The sequence below is a fragment of the Rattus norvegicus genome, chromosome 19, assembly GCF_021556685.1.
Source record: "Rattus norvegicus strain SHRSP/BbbUtx chromosome 19, alternate assembly SHRSP_T2T, whole genome shotgun sequence".
Lineage (NCBI taxonomy): Eukaryota > Metazoa > Chordata > Mammalia > Rodentia > Muridae > Rattus > Rattus norvegicus.
In genome coordinates, this window is record NC_141552.1 from 22,480,724 (window position 1) to 22,495,957 (window position 15,234).

At 45.0% G+C, this 15,234-nt stretch overlaps 2 protein-coding genes across 4 annotated transcripts in view; both read right to left on the reverse strand.

The window, feature by feature from the left end:
- Positions 1-15,234, reverse strand: part of LOC147999107 (uncharacterized) — a 924,037-nt gene that overhangs the window by 512,671 nt on the left and 396,132 nt on the right. The gene's annotated exons all lie outside the window — the stretch shown is intronic.
- LOC147999130 (disks large homolog 5-like) lies at positions 4,847-8,806 on the reverse strand. Its single transcript, XM_087596133.1, has 6 exons — positions 8,650-8,806; positions 7,460-7,619; positions 6,851-6,994; positions 6,051-6,217; positions 5,234-5,339; positions 4,847-5,115 (listed from the first exon to the last, which is right to left on the reverse strand). Exons 1-5 carry the CDS (start codon positions 8,774-8,776, stop codon positions 5,275-5,277), a joined length of 663 nt encoding a protein of 220 aa, XP_087452259.1. The 5' UTR covers positions 8,777-8,806; the 3' UTR covers positions 4,847-5,115; positions 5,234-5,274.

Here is a 15,234-nt window from a genome sequence, read left to right on the forward strand (position 1 = left end):
ACCCCTGCAGTGTGTGGTCATCCCTGCAGTGACATCTCACCCCTGCAGTGTGTGGTCATCCCCACAGTGACATCTCACCCCTGCAGTGTGTGGTCATCCCTGCAGTGATACCTCACCCCTGCACTGTGTGGTCATCCCTGCAGTGACACCTCACCCCTGCAGTGTGTGGTCATCCCCGCAGTGACACCTCACCCCTGCACTGTGTGGTCATCCCTGCAGTGACTCCTCACCCCTGCAGTGTGTGGTCATCCCTGCAGTGACTCCTCACCCCTGCACTGTGTGGTCATCCCTGCAGTGATGCCTCACCCCTACAGTGCAGACCTTTGGGCCTGTGGCCTTCAGGATCCGGATTATCTGTTAAACTCAGTTCATAATCAGAATGTTTTGTGTTCAGCCTCTGCCTGGACTGTACTCCAAGAAGAGTTCAAGGTTTTCTGTGGCAACATCTAGCGATCAAGCCTGAGCAAAAGGATTCTCACATCACCCTGCAGGCAGGTTCCCATAGTCAATTCTAGTCCATTTAAGCTGCTGCTGAAGATGCCTTGAAGGCATAGCCACAGCGACCCTGTGTGTTCAGAGGTAATGTTTTCCTTCAGGAACCTGATGCTGAGTCTTCTAACCCAGCAGGCGGTCCCTGCATCAGGCTGGAGTCTTGAGTTTCTGTGTTGTCCTGATACCACCTGCTGTGTTCTCCTGGGGCAGAATGGATCTCAGAAGGTCTGGGCCAGTCTCACTGGTTGAGGATTCTTGCAAGGCCTCATCTCCAATTCCTGAGGGAAGGTGTAGGTTAGGAGAATGCCTGGATTTGAAATTCAATGTTTTCAGATTTCAGGATTGGATGAGGGGTACTCAGCATGTGCATGTGTCCATGTCTCTGTATGCATGCACATGCAGGCCAGGGATGGACACCAGCAAACTTCCTCAGTCACCCTACCCCTCTCACACAAAGGAGCTCTCACACAGAAGCTGTGGCTCACAGATGAGGTTGCTCAGGCTTAGAGTCCCAGAGATTCTTCTGCTGTGCTTCAAAACTTTGAGAGAGAGAGAGAGAGAGAGAGAGAGAGAGAGAGAGAGAGAGAGAGAGATTCTACCAGCTTGTACAACCATGCATGCACATATGGATGCCAGAGGGAAATATCCGGTGTCTTCCTTTTCGAACAGGGTCCTAATCAACTATCAGGTCTCTATATCTTAATATCTAGAAGGGGTCCCAGCATGAGCATAGCCAGGGCATACACATGCTTGGCTGTCAGTCAGGCAAGAGGCAGAGATCTTGTTCTATTTTTCATGGTTAATGCTCTTAGCACCCTTGAGGGCCTGGCGGAAAGCTGCCTGGAGACTGCTGGATCTGATGCTGGCCTAGACAGCCAGGGGTATTGATGATGGATGTCCAAAGTGGCCCTCATTCTTGGCAAACTTCTCTCTTCTAGTCTAAATGTGCTTGGGTGTTTAATGCAAGGACTGGGTTGTAGTTTTCCTGTTCTATCCTGCTGCCCCCTTGTTTTCTTCAGCGGGTCACCTGCCCGAGTGAGGAAAGAGAAGTGTGTGAGCCACAGCACCACCCTCCCATGCTTCTGCTTGCTGATCTGTGGTATCTGTTGATGTAGAACCGTTCCTGTGGCAGTCCTGTTGATGTTTGTGAGTTTTGAGGATTTACGCCAGTGTAGTAATGTGCATAGTCACCCTGGAAAACCCCACAGGAAGTTGGTCCCCAGGTTTCAGCACACAGAAGCACAGGCCATAAGAGATGCCCAGGTGTTGAAGGAGGTCCAGTAGATGTGCTGTTAGTTTCCTGTGTCTGATGCATGATTGTCCCTTGCTTAATAAAATGTATACACAAAACTCTTTAAGTGTCCCACTGACCTCTGAGAAAGAACATCAGTGGGAAGATGGCTTTGAACTCTTAACTCCCTGTTCCTTTCCTCATAACAGGTTTCTGTAGCAACCAAAGGAGAGAAGCCACCTGAGGGAAGGAAGTCCAAGACAGTGCCTAGGAGCAGAAGTAGGGTCTGGCTGTAGAGGGGACAAGTGGCTGGGTATAGGGACTCTAGGATCAGAAAAGAGGTTGCCTGGCATCTCCCACAGCAACGAAGACAGTCACGCATAGTCATGCTCAAAAGACAGTCTGATCCAGACTGTCCCTCATTTCCCAGGCGATTATAGATGGTGTCAGGTAGCAGTTGAAAACTGGCCATCAGGGCATGATTCAAGTGTTTATTAAGGTATCATGGCATCAAGAGTATATGAGGGAATAGCCATATGTACACAGAACGACTTGCAGATCCAGAGAGCAGGGAGGGAATAGTCAGGAGCTCCTGCTTCCTGCTGCCTTAGGGGTTCTACAGAAATCCCAGTGGCACTTGGGAAGTGGAGGCAATATCAATTAGGGATTGTGGCCACATGGGGAGATTGAGACCAGCCATGTGCTGTGGCATCAGAACACTGACCAGCGATGACAAAATGAAACATAAAACACTGGTTGCTCAGTTTTGATACTGCTGACTGCTGACGTGGCCAGGGGCCATCCGGTTCACCAAAGGCTCAGCCAACAGTTGTCTCTCCACTCAATAAAAGTCAAAGAGTGGCCCAGCTCCAAAACCAAATGTGTGCCCACATTGCAATGGCTCCGGTACTGTTTCACCTCAGCTGCGGAGATCTCAGGATCCATGAGTGTCCAGCACGCACACACCCAAAAGAGACAGTCTTAGGGGTCTTAGGCAGCACTGAGGGTGGTGAGCCTCTGCCTCACGGCTCAATGGCCCTGACCTTAGCATTGTTTGGGCACAAGAGAGCAAAGTGCTGGGGACAGACAACCTGCAGTCTACCATGCTGGAAGGGCATGACTAACACTGATTGATCACATCCATGTGACTACTGAAGCTTTTCCTGCTCTCTGTAATGGTGACCTTACAGAAACCATGCACACCCGGTTTAGACTGTATTAAAGTAGCCACCATTTCAGGGTTCCCTGCAAGGTGCCATGGGACAGTAGTAGCATGAGTCTGCATGTATCTCGACAGTTTTCACTAGGGACTACACACACACACACACACACACACACACACACACAAACACACACATACACACACACTTACTGACATGGTGCACATTCTTTGCACACAGAAGAAAGTGAGTAGTAGTGAAAACACACCAATCATGGAATTGATGGAGGGAGTTGTGGGCAGAAGCTGGGGTTTAGAGTTACTTAAAGGCCCTATGCAGGCTCTCCTTTTGTTGGATGAGAAACTTCAACTGCAATGTGGTTCTTTATTTTCTTTCTCTAAAGCACAGAGGGCTAGGGTGGATCTCAGGGCTTTGAGCATGTTCGGCAAGTGCAGTCACACTGAATTAAATCCTAGGGCTGGAACCCTATTAATCTTCTACAGAATTATAGAGCAGCCTGGATGAAGACTCTTAGCTGAAAATGTGGACAACTCAAGACAGGTACTGGACAATGGCTGTCAGACTTGACTGAAGACTGGAAATGTTTTGCTATCTCACAGGAAAAGAAGGCCCCTCCCACTACACTGTACTCTAAGGACATTTTATTCAGGATAGGATGACATGAACTATTGTCTCATGTCACAGATGTCAGCACAAAGTATCCAAGGTATTGTATGCCAATGGTAGCATCAACAGAACAAAGCACACAGTGTCATGAAGACATAAATTATGAGTTTGTGTAGCAAGACCCAGGCCTCTTCCAGGTTCTTAGATAGTAACTGAGAACCTCAAATACGGTAGTGATGTGATAGTGTGGTGTAAATCTAGTTACAACTAGTTTTGACACAGATGACACTTTTTGTGTCATGGTCAGCTTATAGTGAATGACTAGACCTAAGCATGAGAATAACCAAATACTACATTGCTTCTCTAGCTGCTGAGCTTCTAAAAGCCCTGGGGTGACAGCAAGCTTTTGTGGACATACTGGATTGGTTCTTCTGTACTTTAACTCTCTGAGTCACCTGCACTCTCAGCAAGTTAGATGAATTCCACAAATTGGAAATCAGTCACCTGGAAAAAATACATTCTCAATACGATCCCAGATTGGCCATGGAAAAAGGGTAGCTTGAACTGTCCCACCTCGGTTGGGCTTGCACAGGCCTGCTCTCCAAAAGAAACCTGTGTTCACAGCTGCAGGCTGCATTCACTATGGATGCTCTTGAGGTTCCTTCCTAAACTGCTTAGATTACAATAATTTTCTTGCTAACAATCAAAAAACTGATTATGCCAAGCTGGCCTACAAGAAGCTAGTTTCTATTCTGTATTTTATCAGATGTGCAGAATACATATGGTCATCATTGATAACAGGTGAATGATCTGCTCTAATATGGACACTAAGTGATGCTGGAGGACGATCCTGACCCACAATGAGCAGTGGGGACACCAGAGCCCTGTAGGGATGCCTGGCAACCTAACACGTTGAGCACGCACAGCTCAGTAAGTTCCCTGTGAACACACATCTCCTGAGATCTCTCTATTTAATCATAGGTGATCCTGTCCACCTAATACAGCACCTCATGTGGAATAACAAAAGCCACCTACAGGAGATGTGGTGATGACTCACAGGGTAGAGCACCTGCTGCTCTCTCAGAAGAACCACATGGACCCTAACAATTGGGTAAAGTGTGTCAGTGATTACATCATAAAGTGTGTGTCCGAGGAACAGCCACATTCTCCACACAAAAGACACTGTCACACTGAGTACCCCTTGGTGACTTTGAATTCACTTATTAGCCCAGGATCCATGGAACATGCAGAGATCCATCTGTAGCTGTCAGTTCTAAGTCCACAGGAGGGGACAGAACCCTTGATTAAGAATGATGGTCTTAAGAGTCAAGAGATAGAATTCAATTTTTATTCATAACAAATACATTTTTACAACAAAACAGGATTAAAATGAATAAAAATATCTAAAAATATTTGAAAGTAAAAATAGTAACAAGAACATATAAATATGAAACAACAAAAAGAAAACTTCAATTAAAATCATAACAAAAATATTTCTAAAAGCATATTCTTAACGAACATTTAGAAGCACAGACGTATTGCTGTTTCTCCTCTAGCACACATAATGAAAGGCGGTCCCCCAAGTTGTCTCTCAAGTGCTGTTTTCTGAGAAGAAAGTAAGACTTCAATCAGTCAGGCTGGCTTAGTGGTATATAAATTTAGCGTCTCTAAGAAATGACAAATTAACTCAGAGGATGAATACTCATCCAAAAAATGTTGTTACCATTCAGGATGTTGGTCATCAGGGACTCCTGAGAAAGCAACTTATTCTTCAGGAAGCTCTCTTATTGCTGTGTGTCCAATTCCAGCTCTCTTGCACTTTCTGAGACCTGGGAGAGGAAGGCAGTTTTTCAGACACTGATTTGGTGGGGAAATGCAAGCCAGCTGTCAGAATGCTGCCTTCTACCACCTCAGTTCTATTGGACAGTCGACATGGACATTTTAAGTGATATCATTGTTGCTAACTCTGTGGGCAGGGCAAAATCTCCAGAGAGCCTCACAGTAATGTGGGCTGACAATATGGGACCCAGACTTATACCAGTGCAAAACAAGAACAGGGCAATGGCAAGAGACCTCATCAGGTTGCAGGAAGAAAGGAGATGTCCATATGTCACCAAGGATAAAGCCAATGACAAGTACTAATTTGACATTTGCACTTGGTTCTTATCCCAAAGGTGCTTCCTACACAAGAGATCACATGACCACAGAGTGTCATTTGTCAAAGAACCAAGAACTTGTTCAAAACTCTACATAGGATCCAATGTATCACATGGATATGCAATAATATGATATGTTATTCATCTGTCACCATTTCTAGACTGCAGCTTCAAAACGAGCAGCAAAATATGCTTGCACAATAATTCAGTTTCTGAAAAGTGGTTAACTTCCCAGAATACTTGTGCATAGGCAGAGCAATGAACAATTCCATTACATGAGGTGGTTGGCTGGTTGTGAGTGTAAATTAGAAAGGTGGTAAGAGAAGCAAAGATGTATCAAATTGGCAAATTTTATCAGATATTGTTAAGCTAACAGGTCCCTACCTGATAATGCTGGTTCTGTCCGTTGATGGTCTTTATCTTTCTTGTTAAAGTCAACCAAATATTTCTGGTTCAGTGCACAATCAAGATGTACCTCCTTGCTCTCCTGCTTCAGTGGGACCAACTTCTTCCTACATGTGTTCTCCATCAGGAGCTGGCTGAGCAGGTTTCTGGAAATACAGTCTGCATAGTAAGATCATGCTGGCCCTTTCTCCCATTCCTACTCCCAAGTCCCACTAACTCTACCAGGTCCCAGATACCCATGAAGACTTAATAAAATGCATCTTGATACATATAAGGCTGCTGCACAGAACATAAAGAGTTAATTCGGGGAAGAATAAATTGTTTGCTTGGCCTGACACCAATTAGTGTCCACACCTCTGAGAAAGAACATGGATCCACAACTATCCATGAAAGCCCAATGCATGGGGGCAACATGAATTAGTACTGGGCCAACACCCTCAAAAGAGGTCAGTAGAACCAAGAGAAGGTCATGCTAACCATGTGGTCCACGCACTGAGTGTTGTAAAACCTGGTGTGACACCATAGGTCCAGGTCAGCCTAATAAACTTCTGCTGACTTCAATCAGTGCTGTTCTCTCTAGAGCCTTTTGAAGATGCCTCGACAATCCTGGGATGAAGAACAGTCTTTTATGGAACTGAAAACTGAGTCCTAATGACCCTGGAACACTGATGGGTAAATAGCACAAGAGATAGAACCAGAGCAGAAGACCGTCCAATCCAGAACAAAGAAAGTCAGAAATGGCCATTCCACAAGTGATAGCCTTTCTGACCAGGACTTACCTAGAGAAGGTAATCTCCTTCTTCAGCCTATGGTTGTTCTCATGGACCTCAGTGTTCTCCATCTCTAAGTTGTGCAGAATTGACATGACCGCCTCCTCCATTCTCTCCAGGTCTTCATAATATGGATTTGGCCTGAAGTGTGACCTGGCCCCAAATGATAGAATACAATGAACATCGGCATTTAGGAATATATGAACTCAGGGTGGGTCCTAAATTACCCCAGGCTGCTGCCTGGATCTTCCAGCACTCAGTCACCTGCCTAGCAAGTACAGAGACTCACCATAAACTCACTGCAATTACAATCTTGCAAAGCCACCAGCTGTCAAGGGCTTTGCAAATGCACACTGGGAACTCACTCTCCCTGACTTTATCCCTGAATTCTTCATTCAGACCACAAGTTCTGCTTTTAAATAAATGGAAGCAGATGAGTCCATTTTCAATCTCACTCCTCAGGAAGGGTCAGGTTCTGAATCTCCACTATATGGGAGGTGAGGTTTAGCACAGGGTGGTTAGGGAGGCACAGCTTTCTAGAACCCAAAACCTTAATAGGATAAGAAGGTGACCTTGCAGACCCAGGAATGAAACAAGAGCATTTGGAGCGATTCATACCTGTTCTTCATGGATCTCTCTGTCAGAAACCTCAGGCGATCTCTCAGGTCATTTCTCTCCTCGGTAATGAGCTGCAGCTCTTTAATCAGCCTCTCCTTTTCCTTCTTGGCCTGATTCTCGCTTAGTTCAGTGCCAGGGGATGATGTTTCTCTCCCAGCGTCTGTAGGTAGAAGAACACAAGTGAACCTGCATGGGGAGAATGCATAGAGTGTTCATAGACCTCAGTGAGGCCTAAACAGGAGAATAAGCCAGGAACCCAGTGTCACTGCTAGGCGATTGGTCTATGCTTAAGAGGCCTCCTCAGTGGATCTCAGTTCTCCCACTACTCTATAGATACCAAGAGACATAAGCAGCCAGGTGTTCCCTATGCCGGACATCACGTGCTTACATGTACCACGGAGATGGCTTCTCCAGGATTATCATCAGCTGAACAGGGTACAGCTTGGTTTCAGGACCCTCACTCCTGTGGCTTCAGAACTCAGATGATAAATTCACCATCCAGAAAACTTGAGTGATTGGAGACACTCAGATGCCCTACCCTGATACTCTAAGCCAACAACTTTGGATTTAAAACGCATTTCCGGGGAGGATATGTTCAACAGACTTATCAGTGTCCCTATGTGAAATACCAAATGCCCCAGAAGTGCGAATAGGTTACAGGCTGAATCTTGGTCTACACGATCCAAATAGTTTTGGTATTTTAGAAACATGTTTGTAACACACACTCTAATATATAAAGCTAACGATGACCCTGCCAGTTAGAAGAAATCAGAGAAGGTCTAAGAACATAAGGTTATTGCCTGGAGCACAATCTCTCCCTGTTACTACTGTCAGATACCCACTGTATTTAAAGAAGCAATGATAGTGAAATACATTGCTGCCCTGTCTAAACTCAGAAAAGGTGGACCCTCCATGACTACTGATGAGGTTATTATATCAATGTAACATAACAAATGAACTGAAAAGTAAAGACCAGAAGTCCACAGTATAATAGCATTGGCCTTACCATATCCTCCCAGTGGGGATGGGGAAACTAAAGTTCTGAAATCCTGACTTTCAGGAATTGTGATATTCATGGAAATTCAATTCCTTTTCAGATGCTCCAGTTGTTGTGGCCCATTGCTAGAAAGGTCAGCATAAGCCTGCAGCCACCCTGGCAGGAAGCTCAAAATACACTGCCCAGAACTTACTCCACATTCCCCAGAAGTGCTGTCTTTGTCCATCATTACTTTGAGACGAAAGGCCAGACTCCTTCACTCTAGTCTCTCCAGAATCGACGTTCCCCCTCCCAAAACGCTTGCGAAGACAGGAAAACATGTCTTAGCTTGTAACCGCCAGACTCAGACTGAGAGAAACTAGGGCACTGGTCGTCACTACAACACTGGTGACATCACAGAGGATTCCAGAACTCTCTAGGAGACAATAGAATGTCCAAGAAGGGACAGCTGATGTCATGGGGAGCAGACTTTGCCTCCCTGCTAATGTTCTCCCTGTACTGAGCATAAGCAGAGGGGCCCTTTCCAGGAGACTTTCCTGGGGCAGAGTCACTGAGCATCTCCTGCTTCCAAAGCCAAATTTTCCTCAAGGCTTGATTATAAAAAACCTTAGTAATTCCTATGCATCTAAATGAATGTTTCCTTTCAAATCTTTCCCAAAAAATGTCTCATCCTAACTCACATTGTCCTCATTCACCAATGTAAGCCATTAAAACTTCCTGAGATTTCACACCAGCTTGAATATGCAGTCAAAAGTTCTCCTGTCTCATTATGTACAGGTGCTTTATATCACATCAAGAAGTAGTCTGCATGGTAGGTTACAACATGCGTGTGTGTTAGGGGAACACTCATGAAGTCATGTGCTTAGCAATCGACAATTGCCAGAAAATTCCTTAGGAGAAAGAGTTGAAGTCTTTATGGTGCTAGGAAAAGTGTGGAGACCAGTTGGCAGAGGAAAATGCAATATTGGAGACACCAGTGAAGGGAACCTCATGCTGCTTGTGGGGTTCTGCTCTCTGCACCAATGTCGCTAAAGGAGCACTGATCACAGGCATGAGTAAGATGTACCATGAGCTTCTATCAGAAAAATAAAATAAACAAGAGATATAGAGGGTGCACAGAAATGTCTAAAATGAGGCTATAAACATCATTAAGTGGATAGAGCAAGGTCCCAGCACCTGTACACTGGGAAATGGCCACCACACCAAACACAAAAGTAGTAACACATTTATCATAGTAAAACACATTTATAATAGTAAAAAATGAATACTTTATAGAATGCACCCACTAACACTGATTGATCACATCCGTAGTTCAAATTTTGGGGGCAAATTCATGGCCTTAACTACCTTTGTCTCAACTTATATAGCAAAAAATAAGAAAGAACGAGAAAAGACAAAGTCAAAACTAAAAGCTCAAGCTTCTCATATGAGGATTGCAGGAAGTGTTATATGGGAGTCAGTTCTGATTAGGCCATTTTAGATAGAACAGTGCATAGTGACCCTTAATGTGATGGGCCCTATATAAAGCTTTTTGCAATATTGGAATTTTAACAAACCTCATCCAGTATGTACGGAAGAGGCAAAGATGTGATCACCATGTCCTTACTCTGTATCAGGTTATTTTTCTGCATCCTTGATTGTCAGGCATAGAACAGCAACAATCTGAAATAGCTGGTAGACATGGAAAAACATGGCTAAAACTATAGTTGTGGGTTACACACCTCAACTGTGAAAGGCTAATGCTGTGTGCACAGTCCTTGGAGGCCACTCTTTTAAGCCTAATTATTTCAAACTGAAAGGAGGTTTATCTGAGCTCAAGGTGATCCTGGCCAGCCAGGTAGAGGGCAACATGTGATACTTGAGACCCTGTTTTAAACCAGCACAGAAATCCACACTTCATTCAAAGCATCATCTACGAATTCTCGATTATTTACCATTCTCTCCCTACCAGTCGTTCTGTTTGGAATGGTAGAAAACAACTGGAACTGATCTTTCTATTTTAAGGACCTTGATCTCTCTTTTTTTAGGTCCACATTAAGAGTGCATACAAATGGACATCACCATCTGAACATCTTAGTATTATCTACTCTGTATATATAGCATAATACTGTGCCTATGACAGTCTCAAGCTTCCTTGAGTGTAGTTGCCCCATCAAGAAGTGTGAAGTTCTGAGTTCAAACCCCAGTGATGCTTTAAAGGGACTAGAAGAAAGCCATCAGAGATACTCCACTTCTTTGTCCTTAGATTAAATCAAGTTGACACAATGTGAACCTGGTGGGCTATTTAACCAGCATCTTTCTCCCAACCCCACTTCCACGAGTTCAGTCCATGGCAGAATTCATCCCCCACCATCCTAGGTATTTCTTTGTATATTTCTACAAGAGCCAGGTTTCTTTTTTTTTAATAGAATTAGTTGTAGGCAATCAAGTGCTGCCCTATGTGAGAAATGATTAGTATCTATTGCAACTTACCACAGTGTATTTGTGTATACAAGTACATTATTGGAAATCCAGCATTACTGAGGGATTGGAAACCAGTGCTGTGGCCTTGCCTTTCTGTGCCTCTTCCTGGCTCACAGGCAGCTGGGGGCAGACCTTGAGTTCCTCTTCAGGGACAGAGTGATGTTGAATGGGCACTGAGCAGGCAGAGAAACACAGCTGAGGCAGCTCCTTTCAGTTATTAAACACATCATCTCCTTCCGATCTTAAGGGCTATTGCTGAGGTCTTGCCCCCATACCTACCTTAATAGCAGTGAATTTGTTACACAGCAGCCAGCTCTTTCCTATTGCTCTGTAATACGCCTCCACATCATGGATGCCAAGAAAAACACTAACAAAGAACAAAAAACTCTGACGTTGAACTGTGTGGTGCTGGTCACATACCCTGTTATGTTCTGTATGTTATGAGGTTTGTTAATCTTAACAAGTTCCCCAAGTGTATTCTTCACATAGGACCCAATAGATTCAAGGAAAATAGGAACAATTATGTGTAAAATGGCCTGAGTCAGGGCCCACAGACCGAAGTATTTCCAACACTTGTGCACCAGCCCATGTGGATTTTGCAATGAGCGGGGCCTAGCAATGTCCAGTACACAGTTGTGAGCTGTTGCTCTGGTTGAACTGTATTGGTGTGTGCATTAATAAACTACACCTATTTAAATGAATTCAGTGTCCTGTGGTTTGAATCCAGACCCCTTGACACCAGGTCTTCCCTTCTGCAGCACTCGGGAAAAAGGCTAAGTTTAGGAAAGGTGACCTCTTGTCATAAGTTATGTGACAAGAGGGATGGTGAATGATCCCTTGTGATAAGAATCAAGGTTTCCTCTGTGGTATTTAGGTCTATACTGGCCCTGTGCAACAGCTTCAAGAACCCATTTCTGATTTTCCTTGGGATTCCCGTGATGATGCACTCAGACAGGATTGGAAACAACCAAAACGGTGGTAAGACTTGATTTATAAAATGTAGGTAACATTGCAAACTTATGTTGTAGGATATTTGATCATATTGTCATCCCCAATATTGTGTTATTTACTTAGAAAAATACCTTCTGGCTGTGTAGTTCAGTACTAGCACCAATATTTAACCCTAGAGCTATTTTTGTTTGTTTGTTTGTTTTTTGTTTTTGTTTTTGGATGAACAAGTACTTTCCTATTTTGTGGCCCAGCCCTATCTCTTACTTCTTTGCACAGTCATAGAGAGACCTCAAACATATACTCAGACAAAGCCAGGGGAGTGTATAAAAGGGCCTAAGGCAATACCACATAATGACATTGAAAGTGGGCTCTCTTCTTCATGCACGCCTCCAGCTCTCCTGACATCTACATGAATTATAACTCCTAATGCAGTGTAAATGATGTCTGCGCTATTGCTGAAGGAATCATGAGAATAACAACTGTAAACATTCCACCATGGATAGAATTTGTGGAAAGAGGCAACTGGCAGCCAATGAGAGGGCTCTACAGTTAAAGGGGCTTGCTGTCAAGTCTGATGAGCTTGACTCAATCCCCAGGACCCACGTGGTAAAAAGGAGAGAACCAAGGGACAAGCTGTCCTCTGGCTTCCACTCATGTGCTTACATGTATGTGAGTATATATGTATATGTCTGTATGTACGTGTGGATATGAATGTGTTAATGCATGTATACGTGTATATGTATATGTGTGTATATGTCTGTCTATATGTGTGTATAGGTGTATTTGTATGTGTGTATATGTATTGTATGTGTGTGTATGTGTGTATGTATATGTGTATGTGTGTATGCATGTATGTGTGTATGTGTGTATGTGTGTGTATGTATGTGTGTATGCATGTAGTTGTTTATATATCTGTGCATGAGCATGAATGTGTATAGTCATGTATATGCATGTGTTTTCAGGTACCTGTATTCGTGTTTATGTACGAATGTATGTGTGTATATGTATGTATGGACACACAAACACACACAATGTTAAAACATAAAAAGCTCCTTGGAGTATTCACCGTGCCTGGATAAGTGGTGACCATGTGGGGGAAACACATGTCCATGTAAGCACACCTGTTCACGTGCACTGAGCAATGCCCAGCCTGGTCTTGAGCTCACTACCTGCCCAACGATGAGTTTCTGCCCACCTGGTCTTCTCAGAACCAGGCGACGATTGTTCCTGCCATTCCAGTTCTGTTCCAGTTTTTCATGCCACAAACCTTCTAGCTTGAATCGCACCTACTGACGCAGGAACCTAACAGCCTCCAACCCAGTGAAGTAAGTAAACTTCTTCCTGACATCCTCAGGCTTGGTGTCCCCCATGAGTCACAGGGAGGAAGGATGGCATGCACCAAGGAGAAGGGCCATGGGCAAGGAAGACAGGATCATAAGTCAGTCATCCCTGACACCAGCAAAGTGTGTGCTTCAGAGCTGGCTCTGCTCACTCTTGTCCCAGTGGCAGGACTTAAGAGTGGTGCATACCTGTCACCCAGCGCTCAGAGACGTCTGAGGCATGAGAACCAGGAGTTCATGGCCATCGTAACTAATGGTGAGATCAAAGCCAGCCTGGGCTGCATGAGACTCAGTCTCAAAGCAGGCAAGGAGGAACTTGCTATATTTGAGCAAGGAAGCTGCCATCCTCCTGGGTTCTAAACATTCACTGCAATACAGAAAGATGCTAGGGCTAGTGTGGCAGAAAGTAGGAGACAGAGAAGCCAGGTTAACCCTCACTAATCTTCTCATGCTGTGTGAGCTATGAGTAGATGGTGCCCTATACACTGTGGACAGGATGGTCTCTCAGACAGTTCAGAAAGCCATGGAGGACTCCAGCAATTCTCCACTTGGGTGTCACTTGAGTCTTATATGTGTGTGTTTACAAGCCAAAACATAAAATCCATAGGTGACTGTGTGAATTCAACATGGCCCAGCCATGTGCTGGAATATTATTCAGCCTTACATAGGATTCAGATTCTGATCCTTGAACAGGAATGAGAATGGTAGCCATTCTCCTAAGTCAGACCTCCAGGCAGTGCAAAGACAAACTAACACTGTATGACAACACTGAGGGCTGCAGTGTCACCAGTTATATAAAGACAGAAAGCAGGAAGGTTTACAGAGCCCCAGGGGTGACATGGAGGGGGGAGGTTGGAGGGTAGGTGTGTAAGTGGGACTGAGCCTCAGAGGAATCAGACATGGCTGCAGAATATGCATGTGGTTGCCTCCCATACCTGTGGGTGCTGCCTCCTCAGAAAGGCAAATACAGCAAAAGAAAGGACCAGAGGGGACAGGCTCTGACCTCCTGTAGACACACACAAATGACGTGACAGAATGTGCACACTGCTGCCTTGCTGCAGGAGCAGTTGAGCTTCCAGAAGGGTTGAAAGAGGCTGGAAGGGCTGAGCATGGCACTGAGTTCAAGGACATAGCTTTAGGTCCTGGGGAACCTACGGTGCCCAGGCCCCATCCTGCTGATACTGAGGGACACAGCTGACATTCAGGGTGATGGCTGGGCTGGGCTGGGGAATAGGTGTCCACTCTCACCTGCTCCAGCTTGAAGATGTGCTGGGTGAAGTAGGACTGCAACTACTTGTTGGATTCATTGATGCAAATCTGCTGGAAGCTATTCTGTTCAAAGTCCTCAAATCTGAAAATGGCCAAGACACCAATGGGCAAGCACTGGGAGACAAGGTTTTGATATAGCCGGGGCCTCCTGGGAAGACTAGCCGTCCTGAGAGGAGTTGCAGAAGAGGGGATGTCTTTTGCTGACCTGTTTGGTACCCACTGTTTTTTTGCCAAGGGTTCCTTTATTACTTCTTGATGGAACCAGGCCTGCACATATCCAGTAAGCATTGGGGTGGAACCTAGGCTTGGTGCCCACATGCTGGCATCGCTGAGGGTGAAGCCTAGCCTATCACACTTCCAGACACCGAGTGCAGATGCCTGGGTTCCTATAGAATGGCGGTTCTTACCCTTCCTAACACTGTGACTCTTTATTTCAGTTCCTCATGTCGTTGTCATCCCAACATAAACTTATTGGAGAGCTACTTCATGAGTGTAACTTTGTTACTGTGAGGAACTGTAATGTAAATGTCTGGTGTGCAGGAGCGCTGATGTAGAACCCACAGATTGAGAGCAGCTGCTGTAGAGGATCAGAGTCCTCTGCCAGCCCTGGTGTTTGCAGAGATCCCCTGGGTTCCTAGTCTCCATGGCTTTCCCAAGGACAGGGTTTATTCTTGGCCGTCTCAGGGCCTGGGACCTCACAGAAACAGCCTCTCCCATGTCCTTCCTGTTGAGAGTATGGTTGGTCCTCAGCACAG